The sequence below is a fragment of the Gopherus flavomarginatus genome, chromosome 8 (genome assembly GCF_025201925.1).
Source record: "Gopherus flavomarginatus isolate rGopFla2 chromosome 8, rGopFla2.mat.asm, whole genome shotgun sequence".
Taxonomy (NCBI): Eukaryota; Metazoa; Chordata; order Testudines; family Testudinidae; genus Gopherus; species Gopherus flavomarginatus.
Window position 1 is genome coordinate 7,146,495 of NC_066624.1, and position 24,930 is coordinate 7,171,424.

General features: G+C 41.4%; 1 protein-coding gene across 5 annotated transcripts in view; it reads right to left on the minus strand.

The window, feature by feature from the left end:
- Positions 1–24,930, minus strand: part of ATP11C (ATPase phospholipid transporting 11C) — a 113,184-nt gene that overhangs the window by 15,932 nt on the left and 72,322 nt on the right. For 4 of the 5 annotated variants that reach the window (XM_050964844.1, XM_050964841.1, XM_050964843.1 and 1 more), the window contains 15 exons: positions 24,581–24,778; positions 21,363–21,524; positions 20,179–20,333; positions 19,189–19,260; positions 18,455–18,528; positions 15,504–15,607; positions 14,330–14,511; positions 12,381–12,644; positions 11,409–11,583; positions 9,788–9,890; positions 7,386–7,531; positions 6,862–6,921; positions 5,149–5,276; positions 2,147–2,282; positions 686–751 (listed from right to left, as the gene is read on the minus strand). In XM_050964844.1, the coding sequence (XP_050820801.1) occupies positions 686–751; positions 2,147–2,282; positions 5,149–5,276; positions 6,862–6,921; positions 7,386–7,531; positions 9,788–9,890; positions 11,409–11,583; positions 12,381–12,644; positions 14,330–14,511; positions 15,504–15,607; positions 18,455–18,528; positions 19,189–19,260; positions 20,179–20,333; positions 21,363–21,524; positions 24,581–24,778 (2,025 nt within the window). The remainder of the gene's footprint in view (positions 1–685; positions 752–2,146; positions 2,283–5,148; positions 5,277–6,861; positions 6,922–7,385; positions 7,532–9,787; positions 9,891–11,408; positions 11,584–12,380; positions 12,645–14,329; positions 14,512–15,503; positions 15,608–18,454; positions 18,529–19,188; positions 19,261–20,178; positions 20,334–21,362; positions 21,525–24,580; positions 24,779–24,930) is intronic. The other variant, XM_050964845.1, reaches the window with a different exon arrangement.

The window sequence follows — 24,930 nt, forward strand, 5'->3', positions numbered from 1 at the left end:
TTTGGTGAAGGGGCTGCATCTTATGTTCTTGTATTTGTAATGATGCCTGTGGGAAACAAACCATGGACCGCTGGATCTAACAACATGATGCTCTCCTGCTTGAGGTAATGGACCAGCAGGCAGTAGCAGACTCTATATATAATCTAACCACTACAAGGGAACAAAGGCTGACCCTTTGCCAACGTAGGCTGTATATACACACAGCTCACTATACGCTGGATCCTTGGTAAGGCCTTTGGGCTCTACTGCAATGCAAATGATTAAATTATTATGATTTGGCAAGTGTATTTTTATGACAGAGCTCCAACTCATTGAAAAGTACTGGAGCCAAGACTGGGTAAAGAAAAAATTTCGGTTCTCTCTCTCTCCTTTCCTGAGCTGAAAACCCAAGAGGTGAAGGTAGGGAAGAAACGGCAATAGAACAAATTCACCAGTACTAGGGGAGAGAACACCACCCACATACGAAAAATCTAGATGAGACTATAAATTGTGTGAGATACATTGTACAGTAAAGAAATGATGGACATTTTAAATACACATAAGGATCAAAGGTCCAAAACCCTACAGGAAACAAATGTCACTGATACATTATAGCATAAAGTGTATAATTTTACACTACAGTACACACAATTTATTTCTGCTATAATCTTTTAATGGCATATTGAAAATAAAGGAAAGTTCTAACCTTCAGAGTGACGGTGAACACTAATACAGTAAAAACAATAGTTCCAAATGTCCAGTTCCCAAAAACCTGAAAAACATGTTAATCGCCACATGTATCTCTCTGTCTTGTTGAAAAAACAACACAAACTACACAATTAGTAACTACAGTGGGTAAAATTCAATGGAGTGACTTATTTTAGAGTCAACTATACAAAGATATGCACCAGCAAATGCTCTTGTAAAGCTTGCTGCCCATTACAATACTCCTATGCCATGCAGTACCATACAAACAATTAACTTGTTGTGACAGTAACAAAGTCTTCTACCGACAGCCATGTTTATCAAGAATGTAAGTTACTTGGAGCACCTGGATTTAGGTGAATTCCTCAGTTTGTGCTTTCTTATAACATGGAAAGCCTCATAGTAGCTGCACTTTTTGTGTAACTTTGTTCCATTTGCTGAACATACTGGTTGATATTTCAAACTAGAATAGTCTGAGTTTGCTTGTTTGCAGATACCAGTGACTACGCACAACAAAGAAAAGCAGATACTGCATATTTATCCAAATGATGGCAATGAATGGGACAGATGCTTACCACAGGCTGTCAAGATCTGGATGCATACATTAAAACAGAAAGTGAAATGCAGAAGTTTTAAAAAATGCAAAAAAATTAAAGTTAATAGGAGCAAAAAAGGATTCAATCAAACATACATGGATATTATGATTAATTGCTGGTAGCAGTCCTTACAGTCCTAAGCAGTTACAAAACAAGACATAGCCACATAGCTCGTTTTCAGAGTGTCACTCAGACTCTCAAATCATTTACTAGCATACTAGTGCAAAACAAATTCACTTGAATAGAACCAGAATGATTACAGAAAGTCACCCTTGAAGTACATAAGGGTGTTGTAATGACAGTACAGTGGGTTAACTGTGTTATAAAATGGAGCTTATAAAACTTTTCCAAAAATTCTATGCATACATGTTTTATATCTACATGAAATCAACCCACATTTCAACAGCTTCTCTCCGAATATCAGTTTTTGAAAGAGCTCATTCGGCAAGGTTAAGTTTCACTATAAACTAGAAGATTTGAAGTTGGCGGGCCTCATCCTCCTATCATTCTGCACACAGAACGCCCTGTAAAAGTTGTGTGTGAAGCCTACGGTAGGAGATGGTCTCATGGTTTTGACTGCAATCACATTTGTATATGGGGTCATTCTACCTAGACAACATAACCATTTCTAAAATTGTTTACATGGCAAGCTGGAAAAGGCTTCACATACAGAGAATTAAAAAAAATCTTTCCTAATTTGGTTTACAGATCTCAAATTATTCCTGCTCTACTAAGGGAACTCGTGACTACATCATAAAACAAGACTCTAGACACATTTCACTGACTGATACATACACATATTATACAAAGTGTACAGAAACACATACTAATATACTCAACGGGTTTATTTTTATTTATTTTTTTACCTTTCCATTATGTTCTAATGATGAATTTTGAAAAAGAAAGTAAACTCCAAAGAAAAACACCAGTCCTTCAAAGGAGCCCAGAAAGGTCCAGTATAAGAAAGGCTTCCATTGTAACATGGCATTATCAGAAATTTTCCTGTCAAGAAACAGAGTCATAAGAAAAATCACTTTCACTTTTTCAGAGTCTTTCCACTGACTTCAACAAGGTTTGAATCAGGCCCTTCATTTTGGTGGCGAGATTTGTGCGACACAAAAGCAAGTCTCTCGCTATAGGGAGAAAGCACAAATGGCGTGAGAAATCTATGACCGCTGTCGCTCAGCATATTAATGCATTCCCCTTTCATTTCTGGAGAAGTAACTTCAAATCCTGATGCAGTCCAAACTGAAGGCAGCAGGTTGCACTATTATTCTATTGCTGTGTTACAAAACTACTACACAACTTAGCACCTGTAAATTCCAGCAGCTCAATTTTAAAAGAGGACAGTAATGAAGGAGTCATTGACATGACCAAATTAACTGCTAGCCCCTCTCCATTTGTTTCTGCCTAACCTGTATTTTTCAAAAGGTAAATTTCTTCAAGTTCAGAAACATTAATCCTAGATATTGTGGAGCTAGCGCTTTTCCTTTGCTGAGGAAAATGCTCGGGCTGACAGTAACCTGCTGAACTGTATACAAAATGTACATGAACATGGCGGGGGGGGAGGCTGGATTTGTTGGGGCGGGGTTAATTTAGATACAAGATCTGGCACTTAAACAACAGTAGTTACAGGCTCTGGAACACTTTCACAGAAGCTCTGCTGATGTGGTTGTAGAAATGAGCTCCCTCTGGTGGAATATCTTCTGTCCGTTTCCAAAGGATCCCAGAACAATGCACATATATTAGAGGAATGGAGAGATACCAAGCACTGCAGGTTTTGATTACAGCCATCTATAAGTAATAGTGGCTGGGCAGAAGAATGCAGGTTCTTCCAAAATCTCTAGGAAGTATATACCCCCCATTCAGGAGAATCTTTTATAGTCTTTTTATTTTATTATTATTATTGCTGGGATTTGGACAGTTCGCTAGAGCTGGGAGGGGGAAAAAACAACATCTAAGTGAAAAACAGCAACTCTCCCCGCCTCCCTTCCCTTATAACTAACAATGTATTACTTCAATTTCCAGCAGGCAGGATTCTGCAAACAGCTGTGGCACTGAACTATAATTATAGTTTATAATACAGAGGCTTACTTAAGTCCAATTATGATGCGGCAAAGGCAATGCTACAATAAGATGAAGGAGGAAGACGTTCTGTAATGTGCATTTCTGAGAGAAGGTCTAACACTTGTGGGTCAGGAAAATCATCAGAGCTTCTTTCCTGCATGTTTTATTTTGCCTTTGCATTTATGTCCCGCAGCACTTTTTCATTCGCAGGACTTTTATAGCGGCTCAAAATTCAAGCTCTGCAGAGCAGCAACTTGGCATTGTCTACAACAGTTGCACTGCAGTCACTTTGTAGTCAGCCACACATGCAAAGTCACGAGGATTTAAGTTAGAGCCAGCGTCTTGTAAAATTCATTTGTTTTTCCTAGGCTCGCCTCCCTTTGTATTCTCACCATTCTCTAGCCAGCCAGGTGAGTGCATTTGCTACACAGGATTCAGTAAGGGTCTAAAAACATGCCATGGTCTTTTGCCAAATGGAAGGAGGGTAGCAGAGGACGTTTGAGTGCCCATTTCAAAAGCAGGCAAAGTCCACTGCACACGCTACCTTTTTGAGCTCTAAGGCAGATTATATTCTGACTCCACACTTGGTGAATAGTGACAGCTGGCTGCTCTCTGGTGCAGGGCTCTTGGCTCGAACAGGTCGCGGCTACCATGACAGACGCCAGCCATACAACTTAATGCACAACAGAAAGGTGCACCAGTACCACAGTGATAGACACAGTGTGAGAACCCAAACAGAAAAGAATGGAGCAACCCTGAATTTGTTTCACTGCTGGTGCTCTAAATACTGATGGTAATCTCTACAATTTACTTGTGGGTCTGGGCAACCGGAAACCTGGGATCAGTTGTGTGCTGCTGGTATGTTAATAAGAGAGTCGGAGAAAAAAGTGCCTCCTTTAGCTGGTGATAAAGGGATTGTGCCAGATGTGCGTGTACGTGCCAGCAGCTGACGAGGTGGGAGAGAGGGAGAGAAGACTGGAGAATCTATGCATTTGGTCTCCCATGAAAAACCATATGCTCTCTGATAGCCTTTACTAAGGAACCCTCCCAGGAAAAAGAGATTTCTATTAACCAGCACTTTCCCTAGCAATGTTTATACGCTGTTCCTGAAAGCTACTGTGGGACTACTGATAGCACAGCACAGTCTTCAGCTTTTAGTACTTGATGTGCTGATTAAAGCCTTGTTGGGGGAAGTCTAGGGAGACATGGAGAGGATGGGGAATAAATTTATCCCAACTAAGGCTCTAGCTGCCTGCATGCCAGACTCTCAGCAATATGCATCTCTTTGTAAGTGAGTGCATCTCTTCCCTCATCATCAGGACATGCCTTCCGCCCTCCCATCACCTGCTCACGTGTCACTGGCTGACTCAGGAATAATTCCCATTCTGTACAAGACACGGCAGTAGAGGGGCACACTCCCTGACTTTCCCTTTCCTGCAGAAAGCGAAATTGCAGTCATGGCATGGCACACCATTGCACAGATACAGCAAGGAGCCGCTGCCTTGTTTAAATGGACTGGAGAATGCTACAGTGAATAAGGGCCCCTTCAAAATGACTACAAATAAGCCATAGGACCTCAAAGTAGCATGCTAGTTCCAAGACTCCACTCGAGCGACAGAAGGACCTGAGCCTTTTCGCTACTCTTTCGTTCACTCCTGCCATTTCACAGAGGCGGGACCAGAGTGTCTGGAGATCAACAGTAGCAAATGCTGCAAAATTAATCTTACTAACAAGCCTTAATCTCTGCTAGAAAGTTAATGGCAAGAGTATGGTGGGAACTTGCAAACTCTTTGTTACTTACATATACAATCTTGGATCTGAGGTCAGAGTTTCAATGTTAATATGCTGCTCCAGTAGACTGTAGGCCAGGATAGGTAGTGATGTGAAGCAGATGTTGTACATTGTAAGATAAGCAGCATCGTACAGAGGCTTAAAAACAGCAGAAGAGGGTGAATAATATTTACAGAAAAGTCCCTGTTTACTTTAAAAATGTTCCCCTAAAAAGATAAAAAGCTTTCCTATTCTTACCCCCCCCCCACACACAGGACAGTTCAGATTCTTGTCAAAGCAACAGACACATGACTAATTTAGCCCAATTCATGCTTGGAGGCAACCGAGTTAAAGGCAAGCTGTATTTGCCTTTACCACTGTTACAGTTTAATGACAAAATTCCTGTTTCTGCCCAAACTGAAGTCAAAGGGCAAATTTCCAGCAAGCTCGATCAAGCCCAATGATACTTTCAGATTCCAAATTTAAAATGAGGTTCCTTCTGTTAATCAAACACCCCCCCTGCACTCTCATGCTGCACCTTTAATATGGGAGATGGTGAGTCTAGTGTAAAAGCAACTCGAAAAGAAGTGATGTGGTTGTCATTCTGAGTATTACCAAGAAGCGGGGATCTCAAAAAGTCCAGTGGCTGAATTTGTATCAGTGTAATACAGTCTTTCAGCCACTTTCATTATGTTCCCCATCTTTTTGCTCAGGTTCATTGGGGGCCACTGGAAAGTTGAGCTTGCGAGCATACATGGGAGACTTTGTCAGTGAGGCAAGCCCTTTTAGGTTGTAATTAAAGAGCAGTTGAGCCCATGGAGTTAACAAGTTAAAGTGGCCTGTTTAAAATCTTGGCCTCATTGTTTTAGGAGTGCAGCATGGGAAGGTAGGAGGCAAAGTGATTTTAGAGCAGTCACTTCCTACCTTGTCAACAGCTGCTCTCTTGTTTGGATTCTAATTAATACAGTTGAGACCGCCTAGGCCACTTTAACAAACACACATGTTCTGTCCTCGGCACCTGCTCTCTGAAAGATTCCTTGTTAGACAGGGACTACGCCAAGAAAAGCCTCTTTTTGGTTCAATGGAAGTCATTTTCCAATTGCCTGAATGGTTTTGCTCTTCCTTCTGATTGCTCCTGGGGCAACCCAGAGACAACAAACAAATGCACAAATGAGCACAGGAACCCAAAACTGTTGTTCCAAGACCTTTTTGTTTTAATGGCCACATCATCCCACCTGTCACAAAGTTCTACACAGCTGGGGCACTCATTTGTAATAGGTCGAATATAGGCTCATTGTTTTATTTGGGACGAGATCCTCAACGGGTTCATTATTTTTAAGCTTATTGTTAAGGAATAAGCTCCTCTACCTAGTCCTGTGAGAGACATTTTTAGTACAAGGAAATGCAATAGTGTGGCTTTGTTCTTTTATAAAATAGAGGAGGTGAGGTCAACATGAGTTAATAGCAAGACTTTCTAAAAACATTCTCATGTTACTTTTGGAAAATGCCCCTCTGTGCATGGTTGGAAAAAAGGGAAAAAGAGTTTGGAACTTCTTTTTTTTAAGTTATACTTCAAATATTTAATGTTCCAAATTTGTTGCTTAGCAATTAGATTAGTTTCCATTAAGTGGCATCTTTGATATAGTTGAAGAGCATGCAGGATAACAAAACCAAATCTTGACTATGGGACATCACTTTCTGACAGTTTAGAGCGTGTTTTTATCACCTTGTTATTGGAACATACCTGTTGCGAGAATCCACAGAAGAACTGGTATAAAAACTGTGGTAAAATGAAGCAAAGGTTCTAGAAAAATTAGAGACAGATTTTAGTAGAGAAGCATCTTGTGTTCTTAAGGGCTGTTTGATTTTTCAATATAAATCTGAATTACGCTTCATATTTACTGTATTATCACATAGAAAACATTTAAGGCTAAAAATCTGGCTATGAAACATGAAGCTAATGCTGTTTGGATTGTAAACTCTTTGGATCATCTTTTTGTTGCTATGGAACGACAAACAATACAGCTGTAATATTTACAGTGGGCATTGGAACACGCACTACAGCAGAAGATTAACACACATTGTGTACAACCCATAACTGTAAGACGTATATTACTACTGATATATATTTTTAAAGCTACCAAGAAAACTGGACTACAAAAAAGGATTACAAACCAAACTTTAGTGGACTTTGTCAATATTAAATGGGAAAAATGCCTAAATAGTGTTCAATGACCCGAGCTTTGTTAGTTGAACGTAAATCCTTACCTTATAGAAGAAATACTGTACAAGGTGTGCTATTCTCACGTAATATAAATGCCCATGTGCTAGTAGCAATTTTCTTAAATGCTTAAACTTTGGAACCGCGTAGTCACTGTTTCTTGCTGCCTGACGACCTTCTTTGCCTTTTATACCTGAATGACACATCAATATGGTGAGCGATTTACAGGGTACTGGAATTTTAGATTCAGACCAGCCACTAGATTTGCCAACACAGTTTAACTTTCCAAACGACAATAAATATATAAAAAAGGCTTGCTGATTTAATAACATTTATCTGAAGGAAGCACTTGTCACCTCCCCAAGGATCCCAATGTGCTAGGCAGTGCCATTCTGGGGCGGAGAGCTCCAGACAAGCAAAATCCTAACACTCCATGGGATCATTACTGTCCTTCATAACAATAAGGTCTTTTGTTTTCAAGTTCTTATCCAGCAGGTCCTAAGAAAAGAAACTGCAAGGAATGGAGTTTATCGGACGGTTGAAGAGTGGGAGTTGAGTTTTGCCGGCATCCTTGCCAGCACGTAAACACATCGCTCGTGCAGTCTAGTTATTTCACTGAAGATACATAGAATACTAAGCCATCCCCCATTATATAGCTGAGCTCAAGACAGCTGGTTTTGTTCAATCGATAGGTACATTCAGTAAGACAAAGGAAGCTGTATGAAAAGACGATTCCATTTATTGGAGGTAACAAGACATTTCAATCGCCAGGAAGGATGACTCCATCTTTTCTCTTCCATCCTTCCCGTCTCAGTGACACTCAAGTTCTCTAATATTTCTACAACCTCTGGCAGCATTAGAGAAAATCTCAGATTGGTTCCAACATGAGATCAGTCATAAGAAAGGGGCAAACACAACAACATCATTGGAAATCAATCTTTGGAAAGTAGATTTTGATCCACTGTGGTGAATTACAACCAGCTGTAGCCAGCAAAACCGCATTCCAATGAATTTACAAACATCCAATTAAAGAATATAGGCCAATTTCAGCCCAGCTGGGCTAATTAGGTGCTAATCCAATTACATTTTCAGGCCCAAAGTTAACAATGATGACAAGAGTAGAGAAACATTTGATTTAACCTGCTGCCCAGTCCTGTTTCCATTGCCATCAATAGAAAATCTCCATTGATTTCAATGGGAACACAACAGGGCTTGAGTGGGATACAACAGCAAAAGCCAGAGGAAGGTGCAAGAAAGCGGGAATGAACCGATATTATCTCACACCTTCATCGCTTTGACTGCTATATTCCCTCTTTGCAACAATTGGACATTGAAATTGAGCTCATTCTATACTGATTGCCAAATTGCTGTGAAAGCATTCTTTTTCCTCTTAAATCTGCGGTATGACAAACTGATCCATGCAATTTGCATGACCCCTGAATTGGGCCCTGTATTTTCTGAATGGAAAATGTAGCTTATTTACTTATAAATCGGGCATCTTGCTTTAAATAGACGTTTCCCATGTACCTTGAGAAAGAAGCAAATATTTTCTTAGGGAGAAACCCTGGTTATTTTGAAGTCAATGGCAAAACTCCCATTGGCTTTAATGGGCCCAGGATTTAACCCTTAGCATTCAGAAAGTTATTATATTTTACTAATATTTTAAAATCCTGCAATCTAAACCCTTAAGAATTGATTTCTCATCTTGCAAACATGGTTCAGGCAGAACAAGTCAAAAACCTTTACAACTATCTCATATTTTCAGCAGTGGGAAACTGGACAGGCACTCCCTGTTACCAGAAGTTAGCAAATCCCTGTATGCTGCACTAAGAGAGTAGAGCCATGGGTTTAAAGATACTTCAAGTGCATCATGGCTCTAGTGTTAATGCTTCATGGGTCCGTTTTGGCTCCTGCTTTATTCAGGAGTTTTGTCATTGACTGCAATGGGAGCAAGGTCAGGCCATGTGAAAGCAAAGGTTTTCACTGACCATTTCCCTCAATGGACCAATAAATAGGCATGTCTTCAAGCTAAACAGACTGGGGTAAAGTTTTCAGAAATGCCTATGGGGCACTAAAGGGTCTGGCGGCCTGTTTTACTCTATATCAAGTAAAGGAACCACCAGCTTCTACATGTCCATACATTATTTCCCAACTTCAAGGCTTAAAGGACATAGTACATTCTATCTATTTTGTATCTTACTTATTTTCTTCTCATGAGGAGGCAGTGTGGCCTAGTGGAAAGGGACTCCAGAGACCTGGGATCTATTCCCAGCTCTGCCATTGGCCTGCTGGGTGACTTTGGGCAAGTCACATCCCTTCTCTGTGCCTCCGTTTCCTCATCTGTAAAAAGGGGCTAATGACATTGACCTCCTTTGTGAAGCGCTTTGAGAGCTACTGATGGAAAGAGCTGTACTAGAGTGAGGTATGATGATGTCCACACATTTCTCACCTATTCCAACATGTGCTTCCAAGATCATGCTAACATCGTTGGCACCGTCTCCTATTGATAGTGTTATTGGATTGCCCTTGGTGTTTTTCACCATTCTAACAATCTAAAAAAATTGAAATACACAACAGGTCAGCAGAAATGTCCAAAGATTCAATTGTTCTTTCAAGCATTCTTGAGTAACTCAGCACATACAGTACTGGCCAGGAGACAACAGCCTCACACGTTTTTTTCTGGTTGACAAAAAGTCAGTCAGGTTGGCTTTTCAACAAAGTGATTCACACTAATTCAAACAGGGTTGAGATTCAGTGCAGTCTTTGTTTTAAATCCTGGGAGGATTTTTTAGTTGTCCTAAAAGCCCATCCAACTAGATCCAATTCCAGTTAACACAATCAAACTGCGGCCACGCAAACTGCAACGGGTCTATTTTTTTTTTCTTCTTTTCCCTTTTAAACTGTTGAAGATCAAGGCCTGAAATAATCCCATTGAGGCCAATGGGAGTTTTATCATGGTCATCACCAAGAGCTGGAACAGGAATTAACTTTGTAGAACTGAAATGCCGGGATATAAATCAGTGGTACCCTTCCTTCCATTACAAATGTCAAGACTCTGCCTTCAGTTACAAGGATGCGACTCCCATGTGTTTAAAGTGACACTAAGTCATGAAGCAGCTGGTCGCATCCTATGTCCTTAGAGAAGTGCAGGAAATACACTGTTTATGGCCTTTTGATATTACCAGTTGTGGAAAAGTCATAAAATCCTGTTTTCAGAGCTTAGAATGGAATCAAATAGATCGGTCAGTCTGTCCCTTTATTTATAGGTGAGTTGAGCTTCAAAGCGTTTGTAAAAATAGTTCCAGGAAATAGTAAGTGGCACAAATACACCAATGCACGGAAAAGGGTTCTACACAGCCCAAAAATAAAATAAAGAAAAGTCAGATGAGTGAATTTTGTTAAATTTCATGCCTCAGGAGACAGGTTTGTTAAATCAAAGTCATCAGAGGGTTTATAATAGACCTGCTGAAATACTTCTGGTAGCATCTGTCCTTTGGAAAAGGAAATCAGATAGCACTTGCTGAAGGTCCAGTTGCATGGTACATGTTTTTCATACTTACATGATTTCCGCCCCCCCCCTTTTTTTTTTTTGGTTAAATTAAGAGGTTTTACTTATTTATATACAGCAAGACAGCTTCACTTTAAGGTACAGAATAATTGTTTCTCACATGCAGAGTAACCACTTAGCCTTGTTTCCATTGGGACTCTTTTGCATATAGAGCAAATACATTCTGGAGCATTGTCTGCGCTTAGGTATTGGAAGACAGCTGCTGCCCCAGCTTGCTGCCTATCCAGGGGCCAAGTTATACACTGACTTATAGCCTATACACTGACTTCTAGCCCACACAACATGTGTCCAACACCCCTGAAAAAAATCAAACCACTGTGCATAGATGCCTAAATATGGATTTTGGCGCCACTCTATACACATGGAGATTGGAAAGTTTGGAGCTATGATCCAAGCTGATTAGTTGTTGTAACTACTGATGTGCGCTGCAAGTAACGCCCAAAAGAGCCTGCAGCTGCTGCCTCCTGCAAAATGAGCCTATCAGTGTACCGACAACACCCACCTGGGCTTTCTGCAAAGGAGCCATCCGACAACACAGAACTGAAGTACACTTCAGGCAAATCTGTAGGAAAATGCTTTTGTAATTACTGGAACTGGAATCCTGAGAAGGATTTAATATCAGCGACAGCGTCGAGCCATCTATGATCAGTCCGTATTCTTGGCTCACCGTCCAGCTCCTATAAGACAAGCAGAAAAAGATGACTTGAAAGTCTGAGCTTTAAGTTTCTAAGAAATCAATTTAGTCATTTCTGTGTTGTTATCTGAGCAACAAAGAAATGGTTTCTAAACAAAAGCGACAGAGTCCTGTGGCACCTTACAGACTAACAGACGTTTTGGAGCATGAGCTTTCATGGGTGAATACCCACTTCGTCAGACGCATGGGTTCATGCATCTGACGAAGTAAGCTTATGCTCCAATACATCTGTTAGTTTATAAGGTGCCACAGGACTCTTTGTTGCTTTTTACAGATCCAGACTAAAACAGCTGCCCCTCTGATACTTTCTAAACGAAAACAGGTCTGGTTGCTGGAGATGAGTGTGCACATGCGTGAGTGTGCGTGTCTGAGTGTGCATGTGCTCAGCATGTGTGAATGTGCACATGCTCAGTGTGCATGAGTGTGAATGTGCATGAGTGTGCACGTGTGTGAGTGTGCATGTGCTCAATGTGTGCGTGCTCAGCGTGTGTGAGTGCTCAGTTATCTCAAACGGCTTGAGTATAAAAGGAAAAGCAGGGCATGCCCAAGTCATGTTTGAGAAATAAGAAAGCAGGGGACTCTTTATAGGCAGAGAGGCCCCAGTCCTGCAGTGTGATTCAGGTGGGGGACTCCCATCCCCACAGGCAGTCCCCCTGAAATCCAGAGCTCTTCCCCTGCAGACATTGGATTGCAGGACCGAGGCTAAATCATTTCCCTTTCTTTTAAGCACTCACTGAGGGCAGTTATCCAGACACAAACTGCCCACGTGGTCTCTCGCACCTTTTAAGCTTTCCGCTATTTTTGGGGAAATCCTGCAGCAGCTTTTTATGATACTCTAGCAACAGCTCGTGTAATCGCTCCTCTTTCCTGTCGCTGTCTCCCATCGTTTTTGTGGTCAGCTCCAGTAATTCAGTGTTTGTCTGGAAGAGCCTGGAGGCATAGCAGGTGGATTTTGCAGTTTCCATCTTGTCGCCAGTCAGCACCCAGACCTTCATGCCTGCTGTTTGCAGGGCCTCAATGGTTTCTGCCGCATGCTCCTGGAGTCTGTACATTGAGGCAACACATTAGCCATCTCATTTACCTTAAAAAGACTATTTCTCCTCAGAATTCACGGAGAACGATTTGTGCATGTTACAATGAGTCTGGAGAGGATCTAGATCTAAAACCCACCAGCCTTTACTGCCTCAGATAAATACCTAGAGGCAGCAGCAGACAAACCACCCTAGCTACTAGAGGGGATAGAAGTGCCACATTACATGAGTGTGGTTTATAGATTGCTAAGAATTTCCACTAGGAGCAAATAAGCCCACTTGCTGTTTACCAAAGACTGACTTATGTACCAACCATGACATCTCCAGCTAAAACCAGCATAGTACTTTGCCAGCGTACGTTAATATCACCAGTGCTACATATCACGCTTTGCACAGGGCTGAATAAAATAACCCACCCAGCAAGGCAACTTTCAGATAAACTTTAAACTGAAAGAAGTCTGACTATATTGCAGCACCCACTGAACAAATTCCTACAGGAAAGTAGGTGAGAGTTTTGTGGTAGAATGTGGGGTAAAGTCTGATGGGTGGTTAGTCCCAGGAAGGGCTTCAGGAATGGGTCCAATAACAATACTTTTCACTTAATTAACCTTATTTATTTTAGCAAATGTTAACCATTTAATCCACAAAAGCTTTTTAGGCTGACAGCTTTTCTCATTTTACATTCGGGAAAGACGAGGCAAAGATGTTAAATTATTTGCACTAGGTCACAGAGGTTACATCTATATGGCAACCCCCCCTTGCCCTCTCCCCTCACCCTACTTCACTGCAAAAAACCCCAAACCTGGAAGTGAGCCTCAGAGCATGCGGAAGGGGGCGGGTTTTCAGACCCAGAGCTCCAGCTAAAACACAAATGTCTCCATAGCTATTTTTATTACCATAGCACAAGCCTGACTAGTCTCAGACTCAGGGCCGGCTTTAAGTCGATTCACCCGGTTCCCCAGAATCGGGCCCTGCGCCGAAGAGGGTCCTGTGCCTAAGGGGGTCTTTGGCGGCATTTCGGCGGCAGGGGGTCCTTTGGTGCTGCGGAAAACCCAGAGCGGAGGCCCTGCGCCGAGTATTCTAATCAGGGCCCTGCGGGACATAAAGCTGGCCCTGCTCAGACTCACGAGATGTGCTGCTCTGAAGGGTTTTTTGCTGTGTAGGCGTGTCCAGAGGGATTTAGCGTTAGAGCCAGGATTACAACGTAGCAGTTCCTAGTCCTCCATTCAGCCACTTCACCCAACTCTTTAACTAGTGCCATGAAGCACCGAGTGAAAAATAAAGGACAGCCTAATTTACACAGAAAGTTACTGCAACTGCACCTGAATTTGTAATAGTTTGGTACAGAAATTAGGGGCATAATGCTGAATGCTTTTCTGATTAAAATGTTAGAGTACTTACTGTTTAAACCAGTATATTTTTAGCAAACAGGCAATTGGTGTGGGACGTGCCATGAAATCATTGCTTTAGACATTCTGTCTTCTTCTTAGGATCAGCACACAGCTTTCAATAAGCACCATGGTGGACTGTCACGGCACAGACTGCTGCTCAATGGTCTCACATTGGTCATTCACCCACCCTTCCCTCGTTGTCCTGAAATTACTCTCAGGGTAATTTCAGACTGAGGGAGATACAGACTACACCATTCTGAACGGCTACAGCATTCATATTTCATCTGCTTGCTTGCCACCATCTTACCTGTCTTCCACAGCAGTAGCCCCTATCAAATGCATGTCGGCCTCTGTATCATCAAAAATCCTGGCCATCTTTTCTTCTCTGTCCTGTAGAGCCATTTTCGCTTCACTGAGCTGATCATTAATTTTTTTATAGTCCTCTTGAGTTAGTTCTTTGAAGGCCACACAAAGAGTTCGATAGCCATCCTTGAAACAGAGAAGTGGATATGTGCACTAAAAAACACTTTTTAAACAACCCCTACCTTAGAATTTTTACTTTTTGTTTCTATAGATCACTCAGTGCCTGCAAAGACTGAGTCCAATGTTAGAAGTGATTCTACATCTTAAGGACCATTTCCTCTTTGTTTATATATTAATCTCCACACATGGAAAACCTTGGACATGGAACATTACAATATGTCTTATAAGCTGTGGAATTGAGTATCTTCAGCAGTAATAAGGTCACAAGAAATATGGAATTGTACAACAAGGCTGCAGTATAAGAAGAAGAGATAAGAACGAATACTAGGGCATGTCTACACTACTCACCAGATCGGTGGGCAGCGATCGATCCAGCAGGGGTCAATTTATCGCGTCTTGTAAAGATACGATAAATCGACTGCTGAGTGCTCTCTCATTGACGCCAGTACTCCACCAGAACGAGGAGTGCAAGCGGAGTCGATGGGAGAGCATAAATTATCGATTTACCGCAGTGAAGACACTAAGTAGATCTAAGTACGTCGACTTCAGTTGCATATTTCAGATCGACCCCGCACAGTAGTGTAGACAAGCCCCTAGCTTCAGCACATTCAGAACTAACTAAAAACCTCTTCTCTCAATATAGCTCAATTTAGATAAATGTTTCTCAAAACAGCACACACACAAAACAAAACTAGAAACTGATTCAAGGATTTCTCTACAAGGCTAGAAAGGAAAAATAGAGAGAAAATGTTATTGTTATTGCTGTTTTTAACTTCTTGAGAGATGATCAGATCCTACAGGAATCAGGATCGAATAAGTAGATCTGAAGTTAAATAAAGTTGGAAGCCAGAAGAACAGAAAAGGAAACAAGTCAGACCTGGACTTCGAAACAACAAGAACTAAAGCTCACATTTTCCTCAACCCAAGGTCAGAGCTTTATCTTTGGAGAAAGGCTTCCCTTCCAACAAGAACAAACCTAGTTTTGTGTACACGCTTACCATTGCGTTACGTTCTACGTGCACTTTAGTTTGTTGTATTTCATCTTGTTGCACCCTTGGAAAAATAGAAGAGTCTGCTCCTTTACAGAATAGGAGGAACTTTCCTAAAACAGAATTAAAAAGAAGATTGAAGCATTCAAAATGTGTAGTGAGATTTAAAGACCGTTGTCTTCAATAAGCCATAAACTTAGATGGAAAGAAGAAATACGGCAAGATTGCAAATGGAACTGTTATAGGCAGGGCTGGTAATGCCTGGTAACGCTATTAAGGTTGCCACCTATTATTAAGGACGACTAGCCCCACTATAAGACAATGCTTTCAACTGCTTGTAACTTTGCCAGATGCTAACCGTTTGGGTTGCAGTTTTCCAGGCTGTGGATGTCTGCCTCAGGCTGAATGTTCTGAGTATTTCAGTCATTTCTGAGAAAAAAACCTCTGGTGCCTTTGGAACAGAATCTTTCCCAAAGATTCCTTCTGCGCTGGGCACACTTCACCCTGGAACGGAGCATCACCTTCCTTGCCACTGCAGCTCTCTGCTCCTGTGGGCCAGGCCAGGTGCCAGCAATGAGAGCAGGGAGCCCCCATCTTTCCTATGCTCTCAAAGCCCCCTCTGCTGGAGCAGCAAGCTGCTTAATTTGAATACTGAGGGAACAAGAGCCAAGGGTGTTGCGGGGGGAAGGGAATGGGACAAATTAGATCACTTTAATTCGGCCCTCTTGTGTGTTTGCATTATGATACAGCCTTTAATTATGTGATCACATATTTTTTCCACAGGACCCCATCTGTATTCAGTGCATGGGACCCTGCTACGGGGATGAATCAGGGCTGTGTAGTGAAGGAGGCTATTGTTTGTAGGTTCCCTGTTTCACTGGTTGCAGAAGCTGGAAGCTGTGTGAACGAGGCAGGGGACTGCAGGAAGAGACAAGAGGGTCTCATAGTTAAGGAACTTGAATAGTGCCCTGGGGAACTGGGTTCTACCCTGCCTCTGCCATCATCCTAGGTGATGCTAAACAAGTCACTTAAACAAAGCTTTTCACAGGCGGTCACAAATTGTGTGTTGCTTATTTCCTAGTTGCTCAATCTGAGATCCTGAAGCTTGATTTGTAGAAGAGCTGAGAACTCATAGCTGCAACTGAAACTAATGGGAGCCGTGCTTTGAAAATCTAATGTGCTATAGAATGCTAAGTGCTCTGAAAAATGAGGCCCTATGCATTTCAAATCGGGCACTCAAAATTACTGGACACTTTTGACCATATTCTCTGTGCCTCAACCCCCGCAGCTGTAAAATGGGCTTAATATATCCCCTCATCTCACAGGGGTGTCATGAGAATAAATTCATTAATATTTGTGAAGCACTCAGGTACTCAGCGAGGGGCACAATAGAAAAGCCCAGGAGGAAATTATTAATTCTGTATTCACTCATACTGGTGGTCAATCAAGTACAATTCTGAAAAATAAACAGGGGCAAAAATAGATGTATCCAATCATAAGAATATCCAATTATAGTCGTTTATATGAGAGATTCGTTCAAAATACTTCAATTCAGCATCTTATACATGGTTTGGAATGTATTCTTTTAGATCCTGCCATCTATCAGCTGTTTCAGATGGATTACAGTATGCCATGTCCTATGTACTCAGGTCTCTGAGTTGTGCTGTGGGCGGATGCATGCGCATGTATTATAAAGAGGAGATATTAACAGCTCTGAGGACACATTTCTATGGCCTAGCAAGTCAAATCAGTTCCCAGGGATGTATATGTCCTTGAATTATTTAGTTGCCACACAGATACACTGTAACAAATTCATGCCTGGTGTAACGTCACTGAAGTCAGGGTTACCCGAGGGCTAGATTTGGTCCATCACATCAAAGGGCATATGGATTGAAAGTCTTAACAAAGTTAGCATGTGTGGCAAGCAAAACAGATTTCTAAATTAAAGAGCTGTCATTTGTAATTATTCTGCCCGTTGAGGGATCAAAGCTATGCCATAGCACCTAAAAACCAGCACAACTTCAGCTTAAAATAAAAATCTGGAGGAGTTTGAACGTAGAAAAGCATCTGGAGCCACCAATTTCTAATTCTCTGGGCACTTTTAGATCTCTAAAAACAGTTTTCTTTTAAATGACCAATTGGATCATTTTTCAAATCCACAGAAGAAAATAAAAAAGGGTCCTTCCTAGCTCAGATCCCTTGGTTTGGGCTCAAATGTGGCACAAAATTGTACAGTCATGTTACCAGGGAAATGCTGGGAAATGCCATATTCCAACAAGACTGACACCTTTTTATATAGCAGAGGTCGGAAGTGGTGTGCCGAGTCTTCATTTATTCACTCTAATTTAAAGGTTTCGCGTGCCAGTAATACATTTTAATGTTTTTAGAAGGTCTCTTTCTATAAGTCTATAATATATAACTAAACTATTGTTGTATGTAAAGTAAATAAGGTTTTAAAACCGTTTAAGAAGCTTCATTTAAAATTAAATTAAAATGCAGAGCCCCCCGGACAGATGGCCAGGACCCGGGCAGCGTGTGCCATAGGTTGCCTACCCCTGTTGGAGAGCATCGTAAGCATGTCAGAAAAACTGCCTCTCACTAGGATTCTGCAGTGGGCTTTCCTGTAGTGTTAGCTTGGGCATGCACAGTAAAGGTCTATCAGAAATATGACCACTGATCTCATTAACGCACTTCAAGGGCCAAGTTCTCATGTGCAGGTGTCTCTGAGCTTGTAAAATGTGTACCAGTGCAGTGCCATGACCAGACTTGCAAATGCAAATGAGAGATTTTTGGACGCTCAGCTAGCGTGCAAGTGAATTTTGAAGGTGAGGCTAAGGCCCATGAAACATAACAGGTTAGCTTTTCTGTGCTGTAATGGGAGGTCTTTAATACATTCACAGTACAAAAGTAAATGCAGACATATATTTGATACACAGTGGTACCCACTGTTTTAACAATACCTGTACTGGTTTTCACAATAACACTCATCCGGCGGCGGACAGGATCAAAGTTTAGCACGTGAAGAAGCTGATACCTTTAAAAAGGAAAGAACAGAACTTAGAAATTTGAGAAAAAATTAAAAATGATATTCAGTAGATGACTGTAAGACATAAGAACATACTAAGAACGAACTGCAGAACTCTCTGCTAGACAGTAAGTATCAAGTGCCAGCTGACCAATTTCCTTATTAAAGATATGGTACAGGTATTCAAGCTACAAGCCATTTATACATGACAGGTGAACAATGCCCACTACCATCATTAACAGTCATGTGATTAGACAGAGCGTAACATGTTTATGCGAAGGTTCGACTTTGCATAGTTGAGGCTTATAGTTGCAACAGCTCTCACACATTCACCACCTAGGAGGTTATCACAACAATCCACAGACCCAAGAGAGTTTCCAGGTTTCAAATCGTGGTGCAGGACTTTGTTTTAGGCTTTAACTGATTTGTTATTCAGCAAAAGCTGCAACCAATTTAATTTTTCAGCCAATTCTCTGCTGCCAGGTGCTCTGTAGTTTAGACCGGCTTTCATGCAGTTATCAGTCTGGACACAGCCTGTTGCGTTGTTTCCACCCTGCAGCATTTATCATTTTTCCTGAGTTTAATCAAAAAAACGTGCAAGCTGCCACTTGGCAGAGAGTGTTCAGTTAGCGTGAACAATATTTCTCACTACAATGCAGCTGTGCTTACTTTTCAATTTCATTCTTTTGGTTCTGCACTTTCATGTAATCAGCTTCATGTCCTAGAAAAGTGAAACCATACCTGTCAACAAACGAGAGGACAGAAAGACCTTGAAAACACTGATAAGTAATTTACATGTGTAACATTCTCATTTTCATTTCCATATTCTGAAACGTGACCTGGGCTACAGCATCCAGTCCATGTATTTCAGTAGTTCACCAGGCTATTCTCTGCATTTCCCGATTTCTACACTCTTAAGGAGAAGAGGATCATAGCCTAGAAAACTCTGAGGTCTCTATAAGCCGTGTGACTTAACACACGTGCACGCTGTGACACATTCACGGCAAAAATAGATCTGCTTGGTCTGCTATTATCCCTTCAAATAGCAATAAGGTAATACAAGTACATCAGAAAGGGATAACAAAGGTGGTCTTCATGGGGCTGCTTTGTCTCCTTAGAGTTTTTTGCCACTGCACAAAAAGGAAGTAATTTTGCGTTGATACACATGCAGCATTCATTGACTGCGTCTTCTACAATGCAGCAGAAGCTGCCAGCGTTCCAGGGAACTTGGATACAGTACGGCTCTGTTTATTCAAGCAACCTGGGACACCATTCTACTGAAGAGAATCCCCAAAATACACTGTAATGTGCAAGTTATGATTCCCAAACCTTTGCTTATTGTGAAGTCGTTCAGTAAAGATACAAGTATTGGTTAAGCACAACTCTGCTATGGGCCTGATCCAAAACCTACTGAAGCACAAAAAACTCATTCATCTATCGAAAGACTCCTGTTGACTCTGGACCAGGCCAGACAAGAGTTTTTCCCATTGCGCTTTCTACACTCTACAGTTCTCCTTGTCAATTAGTGGCCCATGAGCATTTTATTATGAAAAACTCAGAGAGTAACTTTTGGGTTCCATTAAGTCGCACTCAACAGCATAAGTTAGTTACAAGAGTAAGAAAACCCTTCAGTGCTGAAAACAGACTCAACTCCCTTACTTTTTGGCGCCTTTTACCAAAGCTATTTCATCTGGTGAAGAGGAGATATAGGTCCAGCACTCCTGGTTTACTCTCAGTCCATCTACGTTGTCTCCTCCTTTGATTTGAACCGTATGGCACAGACACAAGGCACGGAGGAACAGCTCTTCTCGACACTAAGCAGAGTCAAAATACAGGAAACGCATTAGTCACCAGCTTCTTTTCCTGCTTGGGGTACCAGACAGGATTAATTTTCAGTGAGAAGTAAAAAATAACCATTATTTTAGTTATGCTACTAAATCGTAACTACCAGGATTTGGTCAGAATTATCAACCTTTTGATAGGTTGATAGGTTGGACTATTCAAAGGAGCCAACAAAGGTTTGTCACCCAAATTCTAAACTCTGTTAGCCACCTTTGAACAATCTCACCTTTAACAGGAACTTTATTTACATGGTTTCTTTCATCCCACAGTACTTTGAAAATGTACCACCACTGAATTGCCTTAGAGATGGAGAGTAGCAATCAGACTGCACGACAGATGATGGGATGAGAAACTGGGCCAACGACACTGATGCAAAGCCCTGCTCTTGCAAAACATGGCAGATATCTTTAATGGCTCCGTAATCAGACAGGAGCCCTGCTCAAACGTAACAGAGCGCTAACTCATTTCAGCAGGATGCAGGGGTAAAATGAAGATCGAACAAGGCAGACAATAAACATCAGCACTCTGGTTCAATCATTTATTTTATTGCAATGCTTCTAGTTCTCTGCTGTGATGCCACTTTAGCAAAGCAGCTGAACAGCACTTCTGCTACAGCTTTATTTAGCGTGGTCTTGGTTAGACAAAGGATGGGATTGATTCCTGAAAATGGATATGTGCTCTCCTCTGCACTTGTCATTACTGCTACACAAATTCAAGGTACAGTGTCCTAGAGTAATAGCTAAAGAAGGAACCTAAACCAAACTCTCAGATCCAAACCCTCCGGAACTTGGGGGATGGAAGAGACTGGACAAAGCAAGCCAGTTTTCCAAAGTGTCTCTAAGGTGCTGAACCCAAACGTGGGTTCTGAACACTGTCAAACTTACAGGTGTTCAAAATCGGTGTCTGAATTTTTACACTTGCGCCCATCTCTGGTTATTGTTAACTCTTAGAAAACTGGAGCAGACAGTGAAAATATAGATGTTACAGAAGCCCAGTTCTACCTTTTCTGCTTTCCCATAATATCTCAGGGGCCCATCCGTGTGAGAGAACCCATCCACCTCTGAAATGCCGTCTTTGTACTTGTGTCCATCTATGCAGCACTCAATGAACTTCATGCTGTTTTCAGTAAGAGTTCCAGTTTTGTCTGTGAACACATACTCAACCTAAAAGAAAGGGAGGAAGTCACTGCTGTACTTTTTCTTCACTACGCTCCCGGCTTTCATTGTTGTCTAAAAGAAAGAAGCTGAGGCAGCACTGAAAAAAGGAGAATAACCAGCAACTTAATTAGTAAGACCTGATCCAGGAGAGAACTATTGGCACTTGCTTAACTTGGACTTCGAAGTTTGGAGGAAGGAATATTAATACAAAGAAAGACAATATTGCACCCATTCCCAGAACAACTCCTCTGCTTCCAAGTCATTACACAATTGCCCTGTTTACGTTTTAAAACTCTCAGAGAATCTGGCCCCTGTTTACTCCCCCTCAACCATCTGTTCCCCTGGCTTATCTTTCTCAGACAGTGCTGTACTTAGCACTGAATCAAATCAAAAAACCAAAATTTTGATTTTTTAAAGTTTTTAGCAAACCTATTGATCAATACAAAAAGTGTCCATACATTTTTCCAACAAAGAAAAGATATTCCATTTTGAACACTTGCTTTTAAACGAATAAACATTCCTCTGCAGTGCCTGAATTCACATGGGGAAGTCTGAGAACATGAAAATGAGAGGGATTTTATATGTAAGAAAATGGAAATTGATTTCACTGATTTTCATGGTCCCAGCTGAGAAAAGTGCAGCAAGGAAGCACATAGTACAACACCGTGCAAAGTAAACTGTGGGCTTGGCTACACTCAAAACTCCAAAGCGCTCCCACGGCAGCGCTTTGAAGTGCGATTGTGGTCACGGCGCCAGCGCTGGGAGAGAGCTCTCCCAGAGCTGCACGTACTCCACCTCCCCATGGGGATTAGCTTACAGCGCTGGGAGCCGCGCTCCCAGCGCTGCGGCACTGTTTACACTGGCGCTTTGCAGCGCTGTATCTTGCAGCGCTCAGGGGGGTGTTTTTTTCACACCCCTGAGCGAGAAAGTTGCAGAGCTGTAAAGCGCCAGTTAGCCAAGGCCTTTATTTTAAAAAGCACAGCAGCTGTTTAATCAGTGCTAGTGGTACAAACCCATTTTTTTTGCTTTATGGGAGTTTTATATTGACAATGCAATTAAATTAGCTAACAGTTATTTCAGTTACAGGAACAAAAGTAGGGTATATTACGGTACTATCAATTGCACTGCGCTGTTGTGGTTGATCCGAGTGACACATTAGCTACTTAAGAGTCCCAACAGTGCAGAGAAAACAGTAGTAGTGCAGTTGCATATCAAATGCATGCAGTGCAAGATTACCAGAATCACACTTTGCTCATTAACCTGCACAGAGAAAGCTTACAGAGAATTTTTAATTTTTAATGTTTAATTAATTCAAGGAAAGCGAACAAATTATTGACATGCAGTTAGGGTTTGACGTTCTTCTATGTGGAAACAAACTGCATGGTAAATTGCATGTACAATAGAAATTGTACATGCAGTTTATAAGCTCATCTAGTTTTCAGAAGCAAAAGAGTAGCACACTCAACTTAAACTGCCACCAAAAATAGTTACAGTTATATCTTGACAGGTAGACGAGTGATTAGCAGACAGACAAAGGTTTTTAATAAGGGAGAATGATTTTAATAAGGGAGAATGCAGCACTGACTTTCTAATGATTTTTCAGAGCTGCTGAAGGCTGCAGTGCTGGCACAAATACAGCAATCAGGTCTCTCTTTCTCTCTGAGGCCAAGACTATAACAGGGTTCAAAACAGAACTAGCCAAGTTCATGGAGGATAGGTCCACCAATGGCTATTAGCCAGGATGGGCAGGGATGTTGTCCCAAGCCTCTGTTTGCCAGAAGCTGGGAATGGGCGACAGGGGATGGATCATTTGATGATTACCTGTTCTGTTCATTCCCTCTGGGTCACCTGGCGTAGGCCACTATCGAAAGACAGGGTACCAGGCAGATGGACGTTTGGTCTGATCCAGTATGGCCATTCTTATGTTCTGTCCTGCCTTGCAGCCACATGTGACTTCTCTTTGTTTTCATTAATTTATAGAGTAAGGTTTTTAACTTCTACTTTAGATGGTCTCATTAAAAAGTTAATGTTAATCTGGTACAGTGACAACAGAGCAGGATTAAATCACTTCTAACAGACTTCCTCTAATGGTACCATAAACCATAAAAATGGCTCTCAACCTTCACAGACTACTGTACCCCTGTCAGAAGTCTGATTTCTCTTGTGTGTACCCCAAGTTTCACCTCACTTATAAACTGCTTGCTTACAAAATCAGACCTAAAAATATAAAAGTGTCACAGCCCACGATTACTGAAAAATTGCTGACTTCCTCATTTTTACCATATGATTACAAAATAACTCAGTTGGAATATAAATATTGTACTTACATTTCAGAGTTTAGCATATAGAGCAGTATAAACAAGTCACTGTTTGAAATTTTAGTTTGTATTGACTTTACTAGTGCTTTTTATGAAGCCTGTTGTAAAACTAGGCAAATATCTAGATGAGTTGAAGTACGCCGGAGAACCCCCACACGTACCCCTGGCTAAGAACCACTGCCATAAATCCCCCACTTGGATCAATACTCCAGAGCTTTTATGCCTCCAGGTTCTGGATATTGGAGTATTTCCCTAAGCACCTAGATGTTTCTAGGATGGTGAGCAGAACCATCAGAAGGGAGGGTATTACGTATTGTATACAAATCTAAATCCACACAAATATTGCATCAGAGCTTCCTATCAATAGGAAACTAAGCAAAATAAACAACATCATCTGTCTCTCTAAGTGCCAATCAAAGACGATTGTTTTCTAATCAAAGCACAGATAGAAGATGAAACTACTATACCCATGGTTAGCATGCCTCTATGCTCCAGTGATTCCTGGCTGCTAGAACAGCCCCTGGCCATGGAAGGCAGTCAGATGAAACTAAAAGCAGACACGAAACTGCTCTAAGTAGCACCATGGCCCAAATTAGCTTCATAGCTGAAGTTCTGGCCCACAGGTTCTACAGGAGGGATTTCACTACAGTTGTTTTAGTCCAAGGAAGAGTTGCACAGTTTTACCATGAGACATTGTCCATGCATCCAATTTTAAGTTAGCACAAATGGAGAGCATGTTCTGACCTGACCGAGTTCTTCATTGAGGTCCGAGGTATTCACCAGTGCCCCTTCCTTGATTTCTTCATCATACATCTCCTTATCCCAAGCAATAAAGAAGGAGCCCAAGAATTTTTGCATTTCTACAGTAACGTACATGGAGACCGGGATAATGAAATTGAATAGAACCATAAATGACAGGAAGTCTGTGAACATTCTTAAGATCTGCAAAGGAAAAATAAAAAGAGGCAGCATGTACCAATCAGATATCCAACTCAGCCAGATACAGGCATCATTGACAACAACAAATTCAAGGTTCTGATGAGATTTTATTTTCAGTGGTGAAAAGAGAACTTGATATGAAAAATAAAACTCTT